General features: G+C 44.9%; 2 protein-coding genes across 8 annotated transcripts in view; one reads left to right on the top strand and one right to left on the bottom strand.

Annotated features, from left to right (window-relative positions):
• Nucleotides 1–17,800, top strand: part of LOC139817182 (uncharacterized) — a 30,272-nt gene that overhangs the window by 973 nt on the left and 11,499 nt on the right. For 3 of the 7 annotated variants that reach the window (XM_071785067.1, XM_071785062.1, XM_071785064.1), the window contains exon 2: nucleotides 8,674–8,763. The exons of 1 other annotated variant lie outside the window; for it this stretch is intronic. The gene's annotated coding sequence lies outside the window, so the exon portion shown is untranslated. Of the gene's footprint in view, nucleotides 1–7,371; nucleotides 7,511–8,673; nucleotides 8,764–13,571; nucleotides 13,966–17,800 lie in introns of those variants that run through there. 3 more of the 7 variants (XM_071785066.1, XM_071785063.1, XM_071785070.1) reach the window with 2 other exon arrangements.
• On the bottom strand, nucleotides 295–16,511 carry Dcma (decima). The gene is made up of 5 exons (XM_071785059.1): nucleotides 15,284–16,511; nucleotides 14,406–14,572; nucleotides 8,616–8,752; nucleotides 7,276–7,452; nucleotides 295–3,607 (listed from the first exon to the last, which is right to left on the bottom strand). The coding sequence occupies exons 1-5, from the start codon at nucleotides 15,371–15,373 to the stop codon at nucleotides 3,450–3,452; spliced, it is 729 nt and encodes a 242-aa protein (XP_071641160.1). The 5' UTR covers nucleotides 15,374–16,511; the 3' UTR covers nucleotides 295–3,449.

Here is a 17,800-nt window from a genome sequence, read left to right as displayed (position 1 = left end):
TAGCAAAATGTTATTTAACACAAGAGGTATTGATTTAAAATTCATCCTTTAATATTTAACAGTGTTTATTTGAACCGTACAAAATATTTCATTCAAGCAAGTTTCCTTTGACGCAAGACGCAAGTAAAATCTCATTTCGAGATTTCTATGTTGAAACTAAAAATACTTTCAGATCAAGAATACTCTTTTTTCCGTGAAAAAGATATGTGTTAACACCGAGAGAACATACAGAGGTAAAAAGATAGTCGTGAACAGGCTGGACGTAAAGGAATCAAAGGACAAAAAGACGATCGATTCGTTTCGAACGAGTCAAATTTATTTCGTCAACGTGATACATTATATTTCATCTTAATTTGATTTCGCTATTCGCGTCAATTTACGAGCCCAATTATCGGGCTCCTATAACTCTCACACACTTTTCTCTTTCTCTATCGCCTAAAAATACGACACGTCAGCTAATATTCTCTGCTTTTTTTTTCCTTTGTCTTCATTAAGTGTTCCCTCAACGTAAAATTCGACGAAGTGAAATATTCGAGTAGAGTTTCGGTCCCCTTTTTTTCTATACCGCGACAGGACCGAAGGAACGTGCAGAGATAATATCGAATCGCCGATTCGCGAGAGGTGGACGATCGTCCGAATGGATCTGGCGACGCGACGATCACCTCTCGAGATTCGATCGTTATTCCGCATCCGACATCCCGAGGCTAGGCGATTATTAAGTAAACGATTCGACCAGGGTAGCGATCATGTAGCTTTATCCCTATTAGGGCGGAAAGGTGAAAAGTGAAAATTTTCACCATTGAAGTTAATGGCCCTACACGGAGAGAATTTTTTGTTATATTTTATCCTTAAATTCCCTTGGGACAACTTGGCAACCAAGGAATTTTTAAAATATACAAAGGACATTTTACAAACAACGTGATAAAGATTACCAAGCAGATTGGTAAATTTTGAAAAATTATTGAAATTTCCTGGATATATTTTAGTAAAATTAATCAAACATATTTTATATTTTAATGTAATAGATATTAATATTTTTTTTATTATGGTAGACATTAATCAGAAGCTCGCATAAAATTCTTGGTGGTACATGTTGTCCCACAACTACCATCATGATTTCAGGGTTTTTAAGAGAAAATTGTGTCCGTGTAGGGATAAAGTTACATAATCGCTACCCAGGTCGCCGGATCGTTTTCTTTCTTCTCTCTTCTTTTTTTTCTTTTTCGATCCCGATCACGATTGATATGTGTAATTTAATCGAACGTCGCAATCTCGCGTCGCTTAGGAATTAGGAGCAGAACAGGATATGGTCATTTTCCACCCGCGAGTGCTTTTCCGCCTTTTTTCCGCGCGCGCGCCCAACGCTCATATAAAATAGTCACTCTCTCCCGTTGCGCCGAGTGTACGCTCTTAGTCTAATTTACATACGTAACAACTCAAATCGAGTCACCATGGAACGTTCGAGATATCACGTATGATCCCCTTCGTAGCGATTAAACGTAACGATTAAACGAGAGAGAGACTCAAAAGGGTGTGGGGATCGTTTCTTTTTAAAAAATTATGTCAGAGAACGCTCGGATAAAAAGGGAAAGTAACAAAATATCTCGTATCTTTTACGATTATTGATTATATTATTGCGGTCGTAAAAGTATGTACGGCTGTTTGACGCTCTCATGAGTATCGATCTCTTCTTTCTTCTTCGTTTTCTCTTTCTTTCTTCACAAACGCCCGCGCCGCGCCGGCTGGTCGCACGCAGCATCGATTATTAACCCGAAACAGTAACGCTCTGTTTGCGTTTGTGGAAATACAAAAATATCCCTTTTGCACCGCGGTATCGCGTCATGGATTTATCATTACGAATCGAAGCACGAAAAGCAACCTTCCGGAACGAAACTAATCGGCTGATCTTCCTCTTTTACTTTTTTTTTCTCTTCTATTTTTCTTCAATGACGTGTTTAACGATACTGTTTAGGGTTAAAGTCACGAGATAACGATAGTGCTTCCGGCTGTGTACTTTTCTGTATGAACGGGCGTGCGCGGCTAACAATAAGTCTATATTCGTTCATACACATACACACATATGCATATAAATATATATATGTATATATATATATATATATATATATATATATATATATATATATATATATATGTATGCATATATCTTGGCGCAACGCTTCTCTGCGTGTGTAACTCCTACGTATTGCTTTGTAGACGATCTCTATATACATATATATATGTATATATGCGAGATGCGAAACGCGCGTACCTAGGGCTACAATGCGTGCGCGCCGGTCGCGCATTATAAATAGATCGAGGTTGGTCCACTCACTTGTAAATACGCTAGGATATTATAATTGCTCCACAACGTTACAATCTACTCGCTTTGACACGACACAGACGCGATTAAATCTGACGATATATTCGAAATGCGCTCGTCTTCTAGATGTCCGGGGATCTTTTGGGACCCCGGATAAACCGGAGATTATACAAGCTAGTTTTGATTAACGATCCTCGATTAAATTTGACACGAACGATAGATCTAAAACGCGAGACGAGAAAATTGAAGATACGAATTTGGGGCAAAATTCGGAATTAGGATATCCGAGCAATCGGTAGAGCCGAGAGCCGGGATTGATGAGACGAGATTTGTGGAGTGGACTTGAATAAAGGGGCTCCTCGACACCGGCGCGGCGGCGGCGGCGGCGGCAGCCCTTTTGTCCGCGAGTTGGAAATTTAATGGGGAAGTTCTTAGGAGAGGCTAGAAGGACGTCCAAAAAAATGGGAGCAGTATCGAGTGCCACTAGAATTCTTGCTGAGAGACGTGAAAGGTGCTGAAATTCCCCCCCTCTTTTTTCTTTACCCGTATCCGTCGCGGCGCGATTTGTTTAATATAATTTAATCGACGTCTCGAGCTGCTACTTTGATTGTCACCGGCTGTACACGTGCGTTAAAAATTTGTTCCAAGGGTATTATCATCGAGCGGGACAGGTCTTTAGGCCTTTCGATTAGGCCTCGAAGTGTATCTCCCGACGCGACGTCCCGACGTTATCGTTGCGACGTTCTTTATCCGTTGTCTTTCACAAAAAGTGATCCCAAGAGAGACGTGTATTAATGGCGCGGAAGCTAGTTAAGAAATTACGGTGGGCGAAGGCGCGCGCGATATATTAAAGTTTCGTCGAAAGCGACTCCTGAGTTCCTACGAAAATAAATCGCCAAACTATTACACGCCTCTTTCAGGACACTTCATATAAACGGGACTTTCCACCGCGATTCGTTTACGTCGTTTACGAGCCCGCAAGCGCCGTAATCGATTCCTGTTAACTTTATTTTAGGGGATTTAGCGGTTTGAAATCACTGCGAAAATATATCGGTGCGCATTAATTATTCACATAATCGCAACTATATTACGTTTTAATGAGTCGAGATGAATTTATATGTATAATACGTTAAACGTAATTAGTGCTCGCAGCGCAGCAGAGAAATCTGAAACCGTTGCGGAAGTAGGACGATTGTCGGTCTCTGTTGCTGCTCCATCGGTGCATCCTCCGTGTTCCGTTGTTCCGATTGATTTTGTTCCCAGGATTGTGAAGGGCCACGGGCTTCTCTAGGGAGAGAATTAGAGAGAGAGAAAATTTTATGACTTAGATCGCTATCTCGTGGTGGCCTATGTGCCCGAAGAAAGTGGAGGAGGGTACTAAAATTTCGAAATTGTCGCGCAGATTTACAGAGATACCGTAATGATGTAGCAAAATTCAATGATGCCATATAAGTGTCTCGTGTTCAAGCTCTGTCTATTTTTTTTTATTATTAGAAGTAGACGGCTAATATGTTTCGTGCCTTACACGAAAAGGCGACAAGGACGAAGGGGAAAAAAGATCACGGATCCTTCCCGCTGAAAAGACGACTTAATTCCGTCAACGTGACGATCGCTATAAATTGCAATGCCATCGGGGGTCTTCCCGGATAACGTCGGTATAGGCGACAGGAATATGAAATTCCGCGAGAGATTGAGAGCGTACAAGGATAATCTCGCGGGGTTTGACGTAACGCGCGAGAAGGATGTCGGCGCTCGTGTTATAATCCCAAACAACGGATGTAACACATATATTCCGGATAGATAAGCTCTATATCCATTATAATCGGGTGTATTTATCTGTTCGACGAAACGAAATTAATTTCGAGCAATTCCGATTATTCGCAATACGCGGAATATGCATTCGAGATTATTATATCGTCGAAATGAAGTGACGCGTACTCGCGGAAATTTAATAAATCGCAAATTATCATCGAACCGGTTATTTTATTGGAAAAAAAATATCAGAAAAATCCATTAGGACACCGAAAAAACCGATAGCGATAACTGTTCGGTTATTAGTTCGCGTCTCGTAGAAAAGTGTAATTACGTGCCTTAACAAAGAATATTGCGTTAGCCAGCATTGGATGAATTTGTATTGACTGGTGTTGTGCGGAACGAGCGAGGGGGTTGCGCGAAGTCGGGACGGGAGGGGTGCGGGAGAGGCGGTAATTCCGCTTCGCGGCGTCGCGTTTCCGCTCGGCGGAAGTACTCGTCGAACTCTCTCCTTCCTAAACTGACGTGGCCGGATTGTTTTGCAAATACCACGAGATTGTTTGCAAATCCGCCGCGCAAGCGTACCGTTTAGCGATTCCGCGTCAGTCGACGTCCCCCCCCCCCCGGTTTTTCATCGCGCTCAAAACGCGCGGTCGCGGGCGCGTTCCGTGGGAGACGGACGTTCCGTCCGCCCACCCTTTCCCAAAATTCTCGTTTCGTCTCGCGTGTCTTCGCGAGCGAATCTCGCCAGCGAAAATCATCTCGGTTCCGCGACCTTGACCCGCTCCGTGTGTCAAAAGCTGCCGCTTTTCCTCTCGATAACCGACAGCCGCGTACGTCCGCGCGGATTCGCTTGCCGGCGCCGCTGTCGGCCGACGCGTATACCTCGGAGTCGGAAGCTGGATCCGCGGCTCCGACCTTGCTCCCGAAACCGCGCGCGCGTTTGGCGTCCCCTTCCCGCCGCTCCCCCGTCCACCCCTCTCCTGTCTGTTAATTACTAATTTAGTTGCGAATACATTTGCAAAACAAGCTCTCGCACCCCCGACGGCGGAGCGCATTAAAATCGATTAAAATTTAGCTGTCGAGCAAAAACCATTACGCGACCAGAATGAGGCACGACAAGTTCGTTTTGTGTGCGTTTGATTATGACATTCAGCAAATTGAGATTTCTCGTACGGAAAAAGCGGACGTTCTCTTTATATATGCATATATGCATATATGTATACATATATATATATATATATATGTATATATATATATATATATATATATACATATACACGCGCATACTTTTATATTACGTTGTCTTCGCATTGACGAGTTCGCAACGCAGATGAATGCAGATGAGCACGATGAAAACGTTCATCGATATTGTTTCCATAAATCCTGGATTGCATCGCATGCGTCGTTTTCCCCTCCCTCCCCCTATTCGTTAGTCCGGCTCATCACATCTCGTCGGTTTTTTCTTTTTTTTCCCCCCTCCCGATTTGCCCGAAATTTTTCGCGTTCGTAGCACCGTAAGGCACTCGCGCTGATTGCTACGTTTGTGCCGGAAAGAGGATTTTCAGCGGTCGCGTCTCACCCGTTCCGGCGAATATCTCACATTTATTTGTCATTATTACTCGAACATTTGGAACCCGGAGCGCTTACGGGATATCCCGGATCTGCCGGATGTTACGCATTCATTAATAATACGACCGTCTCAAATGTAACATCGCTATTATTCCATCGTTACATTGATTTATGATGCAGGAACATAGTTTAATTCGCGCTTAAACCACCTCTTTCCGTCGTCTCTGTCTTCGGCTTCTCCTCTCTTTTTCCTCCTCCTCCTCCTCCTCTCCCTCTTTTCCCAACCTCCTGTTCCACGCTTAAGTCAACTTGGCAGCACAATGGAAGGCAATATTTATCGAACAAACGGGCTAGATTGTTTTACGAACGGCAGCCTAGATTTGTTGGCCGACGAGTATATTTTTCCCCTCCCCGTTCTTCACTTTTTTTTCCGCCCCCGTTCTCCTCGCTCTTTTGCCCTCTGGCATTTGCCACTTTCGCTCGTTCGCGCTTCCTTCACGGACCGGAGGAATGCAGTTCGGACAAACGGATTTTGCAGAATGGATCGTCCTTGACCTGTATTATCAGGGTCTAAGGGTCGGACGGCGTTCTCCCGCGTTCACCATGTATCGACACGAGCTCACGTTTGTGGTGCACGCACTAACGACATGCCCGACAAGCCCACAATGCTTTCCCGTTCCGCATATTATATCGATCAAGCCTATTCCGTATCTCTTCCGCCTCGTTTCAGAGAGGATCGAGTCTACAAACTTTCCGACCTATTTATCCCACCCCCTTCCACCTCTCGCTTTTTAATCTCGCTCCGCATAGCCGGAAAAATTTCGGGTTTTTTTGTTACGGCGTTGGGAAAAAGATTTTAGTGAAAAAATGTGTGTGTGTGTGTGTGTGTGTGTGTATTTTTGTATACATATGTAATAAAACCTCTATTATCCGAACCCCGTTCAAGCTCGGTTATTCAAACCGGTATTGCACAAGAGAATGAACATCCCTCGTGCACATACTGCACATTACGTTTACGCAAACACATGTAGGCGGATGTTACACATGATATAACATACGTCTTCATCCTAGTACTATAATAGTCGACTGAAATAACCGTGTACATATACCAGCAAGACGTAAACGCCAGAGAACCAACATTCCCAGTCATTCTGAAGTATATTCTCTGCTTTAGAAACAAGTCTCAGATGTTACGAGGTACGGAAAGAAAACGCGGTCTCTCGCTGCAACAAACGTACTAAGGAAAATATGTAAATTGAGCAGCTCAGAAGGACTGGAAAGATGGAATGAAGGATGAAGAAAACTGTTAAATTACTGTGATAATTTCTATTTTGTTACAATTCACAGAATGTTATGCGATAAGTAAACTTCCTTTGCTTTAAAATGTTATTTGTTATTTGACTATTCGTAAAACTATGGATCATCCGAACATCTTGTTGTCTAGATCGGATAATAGAAGTTCTAATCATCTTTGTAACATTTAATTTTAGATTACTTTTCTCTGCCGTTACTTTCTATCGCTCGACAAATCCGCTTTCTGAAAACCGCGACTGATAGACTCGGCGGGACAACCGCTGAATAGGGCAAGGATCTCGGGTTGAATATGAACGAAGGTACTAGTGAAATTGTACCCGTGTCAGCTTCGGATTGGGGCATAAATTCTTGTAGCTCCGCTATCAACTGGCCGATCTCTTCCGAGTCCTTTCGGATGCTGCACAGCTCCTCCTCGTTGAAGTCCGGTCTAATCTGTTTGCACAGGAGGATCTGCGAGACCACATTGCCGATATACGAGGGACCGGCGCGGCTCTCTGTAACGCGATAACGAAAACTGTGTCGTTAGATTTCGACGGCGCCAATTCAATTTCGGTAATGTCTTCCTTTCATCTCCCGGTATATACTCCCGCGGGCATCTCTCTCTCTCGCGGGGAAAAATATTTTTAAGCGAAGTGTTGCGGAAATAATAATCACGCTTTTATTTAATAATACGTATAATATGTTAATACGCGTAACGCTCTGTTTAGCGTGGGTTTAATATAAAAGTGCATAGGGCGTTCCTTATCCTTTTTTTCTACTATTTTTTCGAGGTTTAAAAAAGCTTCCATAAACTTTATAATACGTGCAACGGAGGGAGAAATAAGCGAGCGCCCGGAACAAGCTATAGTATTAATGTCAAGGAAATAGTTATAAATTATTCGGAGCGAAGTTTTATGTATGAAAGAGGGAGATACCTTGTATTGTGGCTTACTTGTTACTTCGCAAACGTTGCAAAAAGTTAGAAAAAAAAACACATATTAACGCTACTCTTGCAACGGTGATCCGTCACTCTCTCTCTCTCTCTCTCTCTCTCTCTTTCTCTCTCTCTCTCTCTCTCTCTCTCTCTCTCTCTCTCTCTCTCTATCTATCTATCTCTCTATCTCTCTATCTCTCTCTCTCTCTCTGACACATGTACGTCGTGTGCAACAGAATGCGACTCGATTGTAGGAAGCGACGTGTAGTCGGAAATTGGGATTTGCCGAATGCGTGGCAGCCTATAACTATACGGTAGTTTTGAGAGTTATGGTCCGTTGGGATATACACGCCGTAAATCAGTCTATCCGGCCTGGCTCAAAGCGACCGCAGAAACCGATTTAACGTTGCAATAACGCCGATAACGCAACGTGACTCGATTCCGACGACACCTTTGCGCTCGTCCTTTACGATCTTTCACGCAAATCTCTCTCGCGGGTTTTGCATAATTAAGTGTATTATATTATCGAAAACAACGTAAATTAAATTTTGTCTCATTATCGACGAGCGTTCATTTATCTGTCGAGATTAAAATCGCGGGCGACCGAGTCGCGGTACTCGATCAAAAGAGCTATCAGTCAAGTGCCCCGTGGATTCCTCCTACTTTCCTGCATCCGCGGGTTCTTCGAACAATTTAGAGATAATTATTGTATCGCCACCAAACGTTTTAACATGCATGACTTACCGTAATAACCGGACATATCCATGGGTATGATTTGTATGAGGTTTTTACTCTTGTGCAGTTCGCGTAAGAAGAGTTGAGCCACGTAAAACAGCAGCACCAGATTTGGACTGTCGACTGGTATCCCAACGTCAATGGCGCTGAAAACAAGGTATTTCCCAAAGATTTTCAATCGTCTATAAGATTAATCCTTAATAAGAGCATGTATATATACTTATATGTACAAAATATATATGTTAAGTATATAATCTCGCTCCGGTTCCCAGATCTTACGAAGTCTCGGAAGTAACGTGAAAGGAAAGCGTGAACGTAAAGCGCGATGATGAATAAAACCGCGAAAGATCACGTTATCGTTACTGAATGTACGGCGAGGTAAATCGCATTATCGCGAGAGATACGAATTGCTTTAACGACTTCCTTGTCGGGTCCTCTCTCGGATGCGCCCGATTTTAGTTGAAAGTCCATAAATCTGATTTCCCCTGCGCTCCGCCTTCGCGCTCGGTACCTCGCCGAGTTAATTACATTAAAAACATTATTACTACTGCTTACGCGAAGGGGTCACCCGCGAGTCACAACTGGCACAAGTATATGTACTGGTCTCATTAACGCGCGCACCTTTCGCAGACGTGTTCAAGTGTCGGTGTGTTGCATCCCGTATTAGGCAACCCTGTTCCTCGTCTCTTTTTCCCTGGCATGACATTTGCGGCGGTAAATAAAAACGTCACGGCATTAATGACGTACTCGGGTATACATGTAAGAATTTTCAAGGACGACGGAGAGGGAGGCCTGCTTTAGGATGATCTCGTTGGATACGCAAACCTTTAGCGCGGGAACAAACGCGAGCGGTAAACGGTTCCGAGCGATATCACATTTCCGTGCAGCGGATTTTATATAATAAATACGTTGCCTTGAATTTCTGAAGAGAGTCACCGGCGATATTTTATGAAATATGCCGTGAAGCGTAATCCGATAACGTAAAATCGAGGCACGGGGGGATAGGCAGCACGGTAGAAGGCCGCAGGAAAACCAAGTTCTCTGATTAACCCGTTTTACGTCAATTACCGCATCGGTCGAGCATTGAGCGAAGTCCTTGCAGAGAAACCATTTCGGTTGGCTTCCGTTTAATGAGATTCCAATTAACGTGCGAAATAGACTGGCACGACTGAATAAGGCAACCGACCTCGATCTGTAAGCATATTCGTGACAGCTTCTTGCCGCGGGTAAGACGACTGGATTACCAAAGCTGTTAATTTCTTCTTTTTTTATATATATTTCCTGATTACCTTATCCCGTGTATACACTTGACTATCATTCAAGGTTAAACATTCGGAAAATAAAGTTCGGATCGGAAGTACACTATAATGAAAGAGATACAGAGTCGACGGGGATTGAAATGAGTTAACTTTCGTTTGCCGTAACTCGTGGCGGCCTTGTACGAACGGGCTCGGATTTCAATATGTTGGAATTTAAATCCTTTTGCGAGAAAACCCGTCTGGCACACCGTACAGCCGTTCGCAGCGCTGAAGGAAAGAAAAGCTATCGATTTCACAGATTGGTTCCTCGCAAAAAGTTAAGCCAGGAAGGTTGAACCAAAGGTAGAAGTGAGTTTCGTAAAAAGGTTAGCGCCACTCCCAATTACTGATTCCTTTTCCCTTCATCTACCTTTTCTCTCTCCTCCTCCCTCCCACCCTCCCCGCCTCTTTCTCTCTCTCTCTCTCACTCATCTTCACTCGGTCGTCTTTGAATAATACCTTCCAGGGCTTTGCACACCTTAATGAAAACCTAAATGTTTCACGAATTCGTTTCTTCGAAATTCCTTTCATGTAACTCTCCTGTCCGAAGTGAAAGGACAAACGTGTAATATGCACGTCGATATTATATATACGCAACTATATAGCTCAGCACTTTAGGCATTATTATTACGTTACGTCCACTCTACTGATTAATTTCAACTTTAATCGCGAAACAGTTTAACCCACGAAAGAGTAAAAAGTCGCTTTCGGCGAAGCCGAGGGGAGGATGATAGGTAGACAACGGAATTTCATTTTCCCCGCATTAATTTACAGCGAGTTTCTCCTCGGCCGAAACTTGACTCGGGAGTTGACCGGGTAATACTCGTGTCGGAAGGAAAAAAAAAGTATGATGAAGATTTAAAGCGAGGCCGTCCATCTCGCCGTCCGTTCATAATTGTAACCGAATATCTGGAGCGCGCTTCTGCAACGCGAGAATAATTATTTGACGAACGCCGAAATTAGACTGGTTATATTACGGTTGAATATGAGTCCCACGCGCAACGTGGGATTTTCAATGAGCGGCGTTTAATTAGATACCGACGTCGAATATAACTATCGGCATCGTAAATGCCCGTCGTACACGCACCGTTTTACCTGCTTCGCTTAAGCCGGCTCATCCCGGCCGTTACGAAACGTTAATTATTGCACCTCCGTCCGCCACCGCCCCGGTCCGTTATAATGGCGTTGCTTCTCTCCCCGAGCTGGCAGGCACGGGAACAATATCGCTATACGGGACAAGCGCTCGCGCGTTTCCAGCTCCGTTTGATTACGTCGACAGCACCTGCCGCGGCGCACAACAGTTCAATTACTCGCAAATTGTTATACTCGCATCGGTCATCAACTATTGCGCCTCAAGAAGTTATAGATAACCCCGGGGGTATAATTTCTTTGTCCGTCTCTCTGCGTGTCTATATATCTACCGCGTTACGGTCTTCCCCCGCGGATGGGGCACGATCTATGATCAATCGATCATCTTTACACGCGCGTTCGATTGCGCCGCATGTGCACCCCCGTGGCCGTTCGCTCGATTTATGTTCCAGCTCGCGCGCGGACGTATACGCGAGCATTTCGTGCGCCGTATCGCCGCGAAACACGCAACCGCTCTTGCATCGATTATGCAAAGCACACACCGACATTTTATTCGCGCGCCTTTTTTTTTTCTTCGGAGATCAACAGCGGCCGCCCACCGCACCGTGGTACGCCTACGTTAATCTAGGAATTACGAGAAACCCCGGCATAGCTTTCCGAATTGCAAAAGCGACCGCCAGCGCGGTTGCCTCTCGCTAGCTCCGCTACTCCTATACATGTGAAATGAGGGCGTTCAAAATTGTACAGTGTACATCCAGTTCGCGGAGATTAAATTATTGACAGGAAATTGTTTCGTAAAGAGTTCCGACCCCGCCCCTCGTATATGTCGCGCGTTACCTCAACGTTTTCGATATGAGCAGACGTACGACTCTCTTCTTGCTTTATTTCAAATTCCTGCTTTGTATCCCCTCTTCCGTGCAATTTTCACTATTTTTCATTTCACCCGTGGAAAACGCTCGAGAATTATTGCGCTTTCAAGCACACTGTTTTCATTTTATCGGCCATTCGTCATTCAATGTTATTCGGTGGGTTGGCAAGAGCCGGTATCTGTCTAGTTGTCACCTCGAGGGGTCTCGAGAGCGAAAATCGTTCACGAAGCTCGCGGGCGATCTCGAGTCGACGATGGACGGTGGTGCAATTTCTCGCGATAATTGGGTGGCGATGCGCCGCGCGAAACGACGCCAACTTTTACCGCGTTCTCTAGCGCAAGCAACTACAAAAACAAACGCAACGGGAGGCAATAATCCTCCCGGCATTAATATTTGATCGGTGTCGGGTAAGTCGGCGGCTCTCGGGAGTGCAAAACTTTCCAACGAGCGAGCGCTACCGCGACCTGGATCAAGCGAGATCGACGAAGCACAGTCCTACGCGTACATATGTACACGCGTTATATGTTATATGGTGCATATGTGACGTTGTATATTTGACTTTACGTGTAAATAATCTCCGCGTTATGTACGTTATCACGGCGCTGTCAACGTTTCTGTCAGGTCCCTTCTTTCGCAGCCACGCCATTGCGGTAATGCCTGAAAATTAAGATGGACGGGTAGTTCGAAAACATGTTTTCTAATTTTCAGCGCGCTTGAGCAACGCCGGGGATAAAGGATTTTCCGCTATTGCGGCATAACGGCAAATCTGCTATCGCATATTCGATGCGGAAGCAATCAAACTTCTCTACCATGACCAATTATTCGATATTGCAGCGGAACTTGTTTTGTGTGATGGAAGATCTCGCATGAATATGCCGTTAAAGCGAAACGGTCCATCTCTAGAATACATTTCGTAATGAAATAATTCGTTATTAATATAATAAATAAACGAAATATAATTTGTAGATTTAGCAAAATTATTTTCAGCAAACAAAATTGTACTCGTGATAAATCTTTTTGCTGGTCGTGCGGTAACTAAATAACATTTCCCGCTGCAGCATAAAAATATGTACCGACGCGTTGTGTATCGAGAAATCTTTTTTTATTCTCCGCGTATATACACTCGAGAACTTCAGAATACATTTTATTATTACATAATTTCGCGATGTATTATTAACGTGAAATGATGAGCGCGCGATTGAATTGGAATTACTAAATATATACGTAATAAAGCCGTCCGCGTCAGATAAACAAGATGATTAAATCAGTTGATTAAAATTGCGTTGCAGAAATATTAGATTTTTGTCGAGGACTTTGCAATTCACCGCGAGGTGAATTGCAAAGTCAATCGCGAGTCACAGACGGCGGAAATCCTGCGTAAATCGGTGATAAATGTGCGCCGCCTGGCGCGCCCAGCAAACTTAAGGAATAAAAGTTATTGGAAGTGCTCGGCGGCGGCGACGGCACATGACGTTTTTCTCACGACCATGATTCTTCGAACGTTCGGTCGTTCGTCGTCTCTCTGTGACCTGCATTGTGCGAAACGTGCGATGGACTTGGCAGAAGCAATGTTAGAAATCGAGAAAAACTTCTTCTCTCTCTCTCTCTCTCTCTCTTTCTTCCTCTTGCTCCCTATTTCCCCTAGCAACTTGAACCTGAGTTTAAGGCGGCGGAACCTTGTCCTATATGCGACGTCCTCGTTAATTCCGCGGTTTACATACGCGCTCCTTCAACTTCGCTCAAAGAAACGTCGATCTCGCACGACCGCACCGGTTGGCTGCAGCGACTCCGTTCTCGTTATCGTTGCCGGAAAATTGCCGCAGTAGCCTCAGCCCTTGCGAAAGCACACGGCTGGAATCGCGGCGGAAACGAGTTCGCACGATCGAGTTCGCTTTCTCGTTGCGGCGTGATAGATGAGTAATCCGTCTGCCGAACGGATTAACGTAACTGATCGAGCGCGAATAGTTTGAAGGGACTTCGGTGTAAGTGTACTCTCTGCGCCTGCATAAATCAGTATTGAACAGATACCCAACTCAAACGTTCGTTCCCTGACGTGCCGTAGACACTCTGTCCTCGAAGAGAAATTTGAATAAAACGCAGGATGTAAGTTTTTAACTGTTATGCATTTAGATTCTTAACCCTGGCTAACCACACTTATTTTCGAATCCTTAATTCGCCACACTCCGGTCCGTGGAAACCGCTCGATTTTGTGCATTGACATTTTCATTCTAATTAATATTTTTAAGCTTGTATACTGTAGAAATTGGAAATACAGACTCTAAGTAAGATGTTTATGATAATACCATCAGGTCAAGAAAATGATTTGAAGTTAACTAAACTAAAGTTAACTTAACTAAACTAATTATAAAGAAATTAGAAAATTATGTTATTATGTGAAAACTAGAAAACCAAAAAACGTTGAGCGGTCCACTGGATGACCGGAGCGTGGCGAGCTGGGGTTAAATTTTCACGGATCTCTCCTTGGAGATCTCATTGGGGAGATCTCTGTGGGATTCAAGGATTGTCTCGAGATCTAGGCTCACCTTTTCACGTGCGGCAGTACCAGTTGAGATGTGCTCTTGCAGGCCTCCACGCAGCTGCGGCGCAGCTTCCGTATTTTTTCGCGCAGCTCCGGACAGTCGCGCGGCTGTCCGATGTTAATGAGCAAATCTCGGAACTGCGCTACCTGGCTGTTTATGTCCTGGATTTGCTGAAACGCACGAAAAGTGAAACTCGCGATCGGGCTTCATCGATTATCCCATTTGGAGTGGCGGAAACGCCGGATATACACGCGCGCTTCAACGTGGCAATAATGTTCTCCCCCCCATGTCACTCTCGCTATTATTATATTTCTCTTGTCGAGCAATTTCTCGTCCACGCTCGTCCAAATACCGAATAATGATATGTTTGCATAACGTTGGAACTATCTTGCCACATAATTTGACATTCCGAAGAGCCATTGTTATAAATAATTGAGAGCGACAGATAATGGCCTGTGTCATCGATAATTTACGAATCGATTGCGTCACGAATAACTACTAACGGACGTGATCGTCCACGGGGAGAGATGCGCGGCTCTCGAAAAATTAAAAAATAACGTCGCGCTAATCGCTCCGCGAGTCCCGTCCCGCAATTACCCGCCCAAAATATCACGTATTATTCCCGGCTGACTTTATTCGATTCCTCCAGCATCAATTATCCACGCGGGTACTCTGTATAAAAAGTGAAATGGAAAGGTAACGGCGGCGAGGGGCTCTTAAAAAATGAATTAAGGAGACTGCATATCGGATTAAAAATCTCGCCACGATGACGTGAAAAATGGTCGCGAGTCGGTTGCAGCGAAAGCTCGTTAAAGTTACATCGACTCGGGAAAGGTAATTTTCGTTGTGCCGCGTCCGGGCCCGTCCGCGTCCGCGCTTACCAGCAACACCGTCTTATCGGATCTCTCGGGCTTGTCGGATTTGTCGTCGTGATGTCTACTGGTCGATGGTGTCGGGGAATCCGTCATCATCCAGTCTTGTTACGGACAATTCGCTCGCCAATCGTCATATCACCCGGCACAACGGCGATCATTTCCCGCGAGCATTTCCGGCGCGGCGAGCGAGGCACGCGGCTCCCGCGGAACCCCTCCCGGACCGGAAGTCACCCACGGGGGGGCTTTTCACACACGGTCTTGACGATCGCGTACCGCGCACCGATATATAGTCGCCGTCGCAAAGTGCACCTCGTGCGCATTCCCGCCACGTGATCCTCTTTTTTTTTTTGTACCGCGCGCCGGTTATTTTTACGCGATCAATCCCGCTTCACTTAAAGCTGGCTGATAATAGGCTTATCGTTCTCTCTCTCTCGCCAGTGGCATAGTCATCTCTCGGCCGCCACCGGAGCGGTGTAGTCGCTGCAGCGTGCTCGACCTTTTCCCCTCGTTTGCTTTTTAAAGACTTACGCGACATATTCTAATCGGATGTAGCGTTAAATAGGATCACGTGCATCCTTCGATTCCGCGCGCGGGTCGAATCTACGGCGAGATTTCTTTCTCTCGCTCTCGTAAGAATTTAAATTCCAATCTCGGGACCGGATATCGACGCGGGGAAGAAATTTCTCCCCGCGGAAGCTGTCTCGCGGGACGAGTTTCAGCCACGTACAAACTGCAGTTTCCGCGAGCCTGAACTCCGATCGTATCGCGTATCTCGTCGTTTCGACGGAAACGTACCGGGACGCGCGGGACGAGATCTCGGACGAGATCCGATATCGACGTCGCGGGCGCCGGGCGGTCGGGCGGGAATTTCACGAGCGGAATTTGGGTTTACGCGCGAGGAGCGGCGATCCGCGACGAGCGACGAGGTCGCGCGGCGCTCCGTCGAGACGTCATCTCGCCCCCTCGGCGGGACGATCGCGTGGGACTCGCGCACCACCGCCCCTCCGGTCCTCCTCGGTCACGTATGTACGCGTGACTCCTCGCGTGCGCTCTTCTCTCTCTCTCACGGCATCACGGCATCTCACGGTTACCCTTCCCCCGTCCGAGATCACCGAGATCACCGAGAGAGCACTGCGACGGCGGCAGGAGAGCGGAGTGCCGCTATACGAGCCGTAGCAACACACGCGACGGACTGAAACGTGGGTTTTGCCCTCGAGCTCTTTCACTGCCGCGCGCCACCCTGCGCCGAGCGCGCATGTCTGACTCGCGCTACGGCGCCTCCACTGCGACCGTTTTTCTGGCGTTTCGCAACCCTTGTAAAAATAGCCAATTTGTCCCCTCTATTTAATAACGTCGCTGTGAAACAACGTGATTTTCTTATTTGCCCTCGTGTGCCACCTTGGCCGTCGCGTCGCGTCGCGATCGCGCTCTGAGCGAAATCGCTGCCAAGCCGCGCGAGATAGTTATTGGCGGTATAGCCGGACGCTGATTCTAAAACACAATGAGAAAGTAGGGCAAAACTTTTTAAACGAAGCTTTGTTTTCGTGAAAATTCAATTTGAAAATCAGACAATTAGAGGAACGTCTATTCTCTGTTTTGAACTCGCGCAATTTTCAATAATATTCCAAGTTGATGAATTTGTTTTAACAATGACTTCTCTCTCTTTCTCTCTCTCTCTCTCTCTCTCTCTCTCTTGGCTCTCTTTTTTGAAATACGAGGAAAAATTTATTTCTAATTAAAAAAATGTATTTAAAACAATTAATTTTTTACAAATATTTCTCCAACGCAACAAGAAGTATTATTTATTATTTTTTTAAATGAATTTTTTTGTTATTGAATTATTTTATTTTTTGATAGAATTTGATAGTTTGCGTTAATGTCAGTTATGCATACTTGAACGGTAGAAAAGATGTTATTAATTCTCCAATTGATAATATAAAAAATAAGGTCTTATATTAGAAATTTTATTCTACAGTTTCGACTTTTTTTCTTTTTATGTAAAATTACCATTAATAACGAATCGTCCTGTTTCGTAGCGATCAATTTTGAGCTACACATTTCAAAATTCTAGAAAAAGTAATATTTTTTAAATACATTTAATCATTTTAAAAATTAAGTACAATTAAAGCATGCCAAGCACACAATCTTTTTGTAATTTCGTCTCGACGGTGTTCTATTTTCGTCAAACGAAGACGCAAACACAGGGTGCATCTACGGAGGAAAAGATTTTGTAATAAATTGTTCTAGACTGAACATTGTCTCACCGAGAAATAATTACGTTAAAGTAATATAAAGTAGTACAGATGTATAGAGTTGCATCATGCATGAGGAAAGTTGCCTCGGTTTCAACACACTCATCCATCGTATGCATTACGGCCGCAATGCACTTTTAGCCGAGAAACATATACAATTCCGTTGCAACGATACCTATATATACGCCCGCGGTGCCGCGTTTCGTCGAGCCACTTTACGCGGAGACGTTCGGGTACTTCGAACGCCGTAAAAGCTATACCGGTATAACGC

Source organism: Temnothorax longispinosus, chromosome 8 (assembly GCF_030848805.1).
Source record: "Temnothorax longispinosus isolate EJ_2023e chromosome 8, Tlon_JGU_v1, whole genome shotgun sequence".
NCBI lineage: Eukaryota > Metazoa > Arthropoda > Insecta > Hymenoptera > Formicidae > Temnothorax > Temnothorax longispinosus.
The sequence above is the reverse complement of the archived record's forward strand: the minus strand, read 5'-3'. Positions and strand labels throughout refer to the sequence as shown.